A 1,987-nucleotide genomic window follows, 5' to 3' on the forward strand; every position below is an offset into this window, starting at 1 on the left:
ATATCCTTCTCCAAAGACTGGTCCTCCTGACAATATGTCCAAAGTATGAGAGATGAAGTCTGGCCATACTGGCTTTCAAGGAGCACGTGTTATTTCTCAAAGCTTTTAAATACCACCTTCCCCAATCATCAAGTTAACAGCAAAGCAATGTTTATGTAGAATCTTTCCTTTTCACCATATGAAGAAATGAAACTATTTTACTAATTTCTTCTATCTCCAAAGTCTCGGATATTTGCAGAATATTCGTGGGAAAATAAATGAAGTCATTTTAGTAGAAAATAGACTTATGATGCCCATTAAAAACCATTTGTCACCAAGGAAAGAGTGATAATATATGCTTGTATCTACAAGAGGATTTCTCAGTTAAGATTGATAATAGTATTTGAAGTGTAATTGTATTAACTCAATGTCAAGAATTCAACATTGTAAAATTAAATGCATGACTGAAGAAAAGTGATGAATTGTATTTCTTTTATTTGGGACTAAAGCCATTTCCTTCTCTCATCTTTTCTTTTGTAGATGGCAGGACGCAGGTCCACGGAATGGAATGGAAACCACTCCTCTGTGGCCATGTTTGTTCTCCTGGGTCTCTCAGATGAAAAAGAGTTACAGCTCATCCTATTTCCAATATTCCTAGGGTTCTACCTTGTGACTCTTTTCTGGAACCTGGCTCTCATCCTCCTAATTAAGATAGACTCTCACTTGCACACACCCATGTACTTTTTTCTCAGTTTCCTGTCATTTATTGATATCTGTTATTCTTCATGCATCAGTCCCAGAATGCTTTCAGACCTCCTTAAAATTGACAAAACGATTTCCTTCGTTGCCTGTGTCACTCAGTATCTTGTTGCAGACTGGATGGCTATGACTGAGTGCTGCCTGTTGGCTGCGATGGCCTATGACCGATACGTTGCCATTGGTAGACCTCTGCAGTACTCAGCCATCATGGCTCCTGGTCTCTGTGGAAAGATGGTTGCTGGGGCCTACCTGGGTGGTTTCATTACTAGTTTATACCAAACAGTCTCTTGCATTCATCTTTACTACTGCTGGCCAAACCTCATTCAACATTTCTTCTGTGACTTGCCTCAGATTGTTTCCGCGTCTTGCTCCAATTCCTTCATACGTCAATTGATTCTTCTATTGGTGGCTATTTTTATTGCGTTTGGTTCTTTGCTTATTATCCTCTTGTCATATTGCTTTATTGCAGCCTCCATACTGAAAATATCCTCAGGCAAAGGTTCTGCCAAGGCCTTCAATACCTGTGCCTCCCACCTGACAGCGGTGACACTCTACTATGGCACAGCCTTCTCTGTGTACTTGCATCCTAAGTCTAGACACTTCCTAAAGCAGGACAAGGTGCTGTCAGTGGTCTATATCATCATCATCCCCATGTTAAACCCTCTGATCTATAGTCTGAGGAACAAAGAGGTCAAAGCAGCTCTCAAGAGGCTTATAAAGAGGGCAACAGGCTTACTTTAGTTAGAATAATATTTGTTGTTTCGGTTAAGTGCCATTGAGTCTGTTCTGACTCATAATGACCCTGTATAGGGCTTCTGAGGAGCAGGTGGTAGATTGAACTGACCTTGCAGTTCAAACAGACCTTGTGGTTCAGGCTTATCCTACTGGGCAGGTATTATCCTTAGAATAAAGATGAAGGTAGGCATGTATAAGAGACCTTTTCAGGTCACATGAGTAATTACCTAGCAAGAAGGAAAAACTTGGCTTCCTTATTTTTTGGTGCCATCATGCTGAGCTGCCATCAGCAAGTAATCTAATGCTGTGATGTTGAATACAGTTTTAAAATTCAGTTCTCATAATTAGGACTTACATAAATAAAAACCAAGAAGGTTATTATGCTATGAAAACAAATGCTTGTATACTTTATATATACAGAAATGACTTGTATATAGTATACTAAGCAGCATTTTCCTTCCTTCATTTAAAAAAATATTATTGTACAATACTTATTTAAGTTCCAAAAAATAAA

At 38.9% G+C, this 1,987-nt stretch overlaps 1 protein-coding gene across 1 annotated transcript; it reads left to right on the forward strand.

Annotated features, from left to right (window-relative positions):
- The first annotated feature begins 519 nt into the window (after nt 1–519).
- Nucleotides 520–1,479, forward strand: LOC102836437 (olfactory receptor 5A1-like). Its single transcript, XM_006876483.1, has one exon. The coding sequence runs from the start codon at nt 520–522 to the stop codon at nt 1,477–1,479; it is 960 nt and encodes a 319-aa protein (XP_006876545.1).
- The last annotated feature ends 508 nt before the right edge of the window (nt 1,480–1,987 follow it).

Source organism: Chrysochloris asiatica, unplaced genomic scaffold (assembly GCF_000296735.1).
Source record: "Chrysochloris asiatica unplaced genomic scaffold, ChrAsi1.0 scaffold00381, whole genome shotgun sequence".
Lineage (NCBI taxonomy): Eukaryota > Metazoa > Chordata > Mammalia > Afrosoricida > Chrysochloridae > Chrysochloris > Chrysochloris asiatica.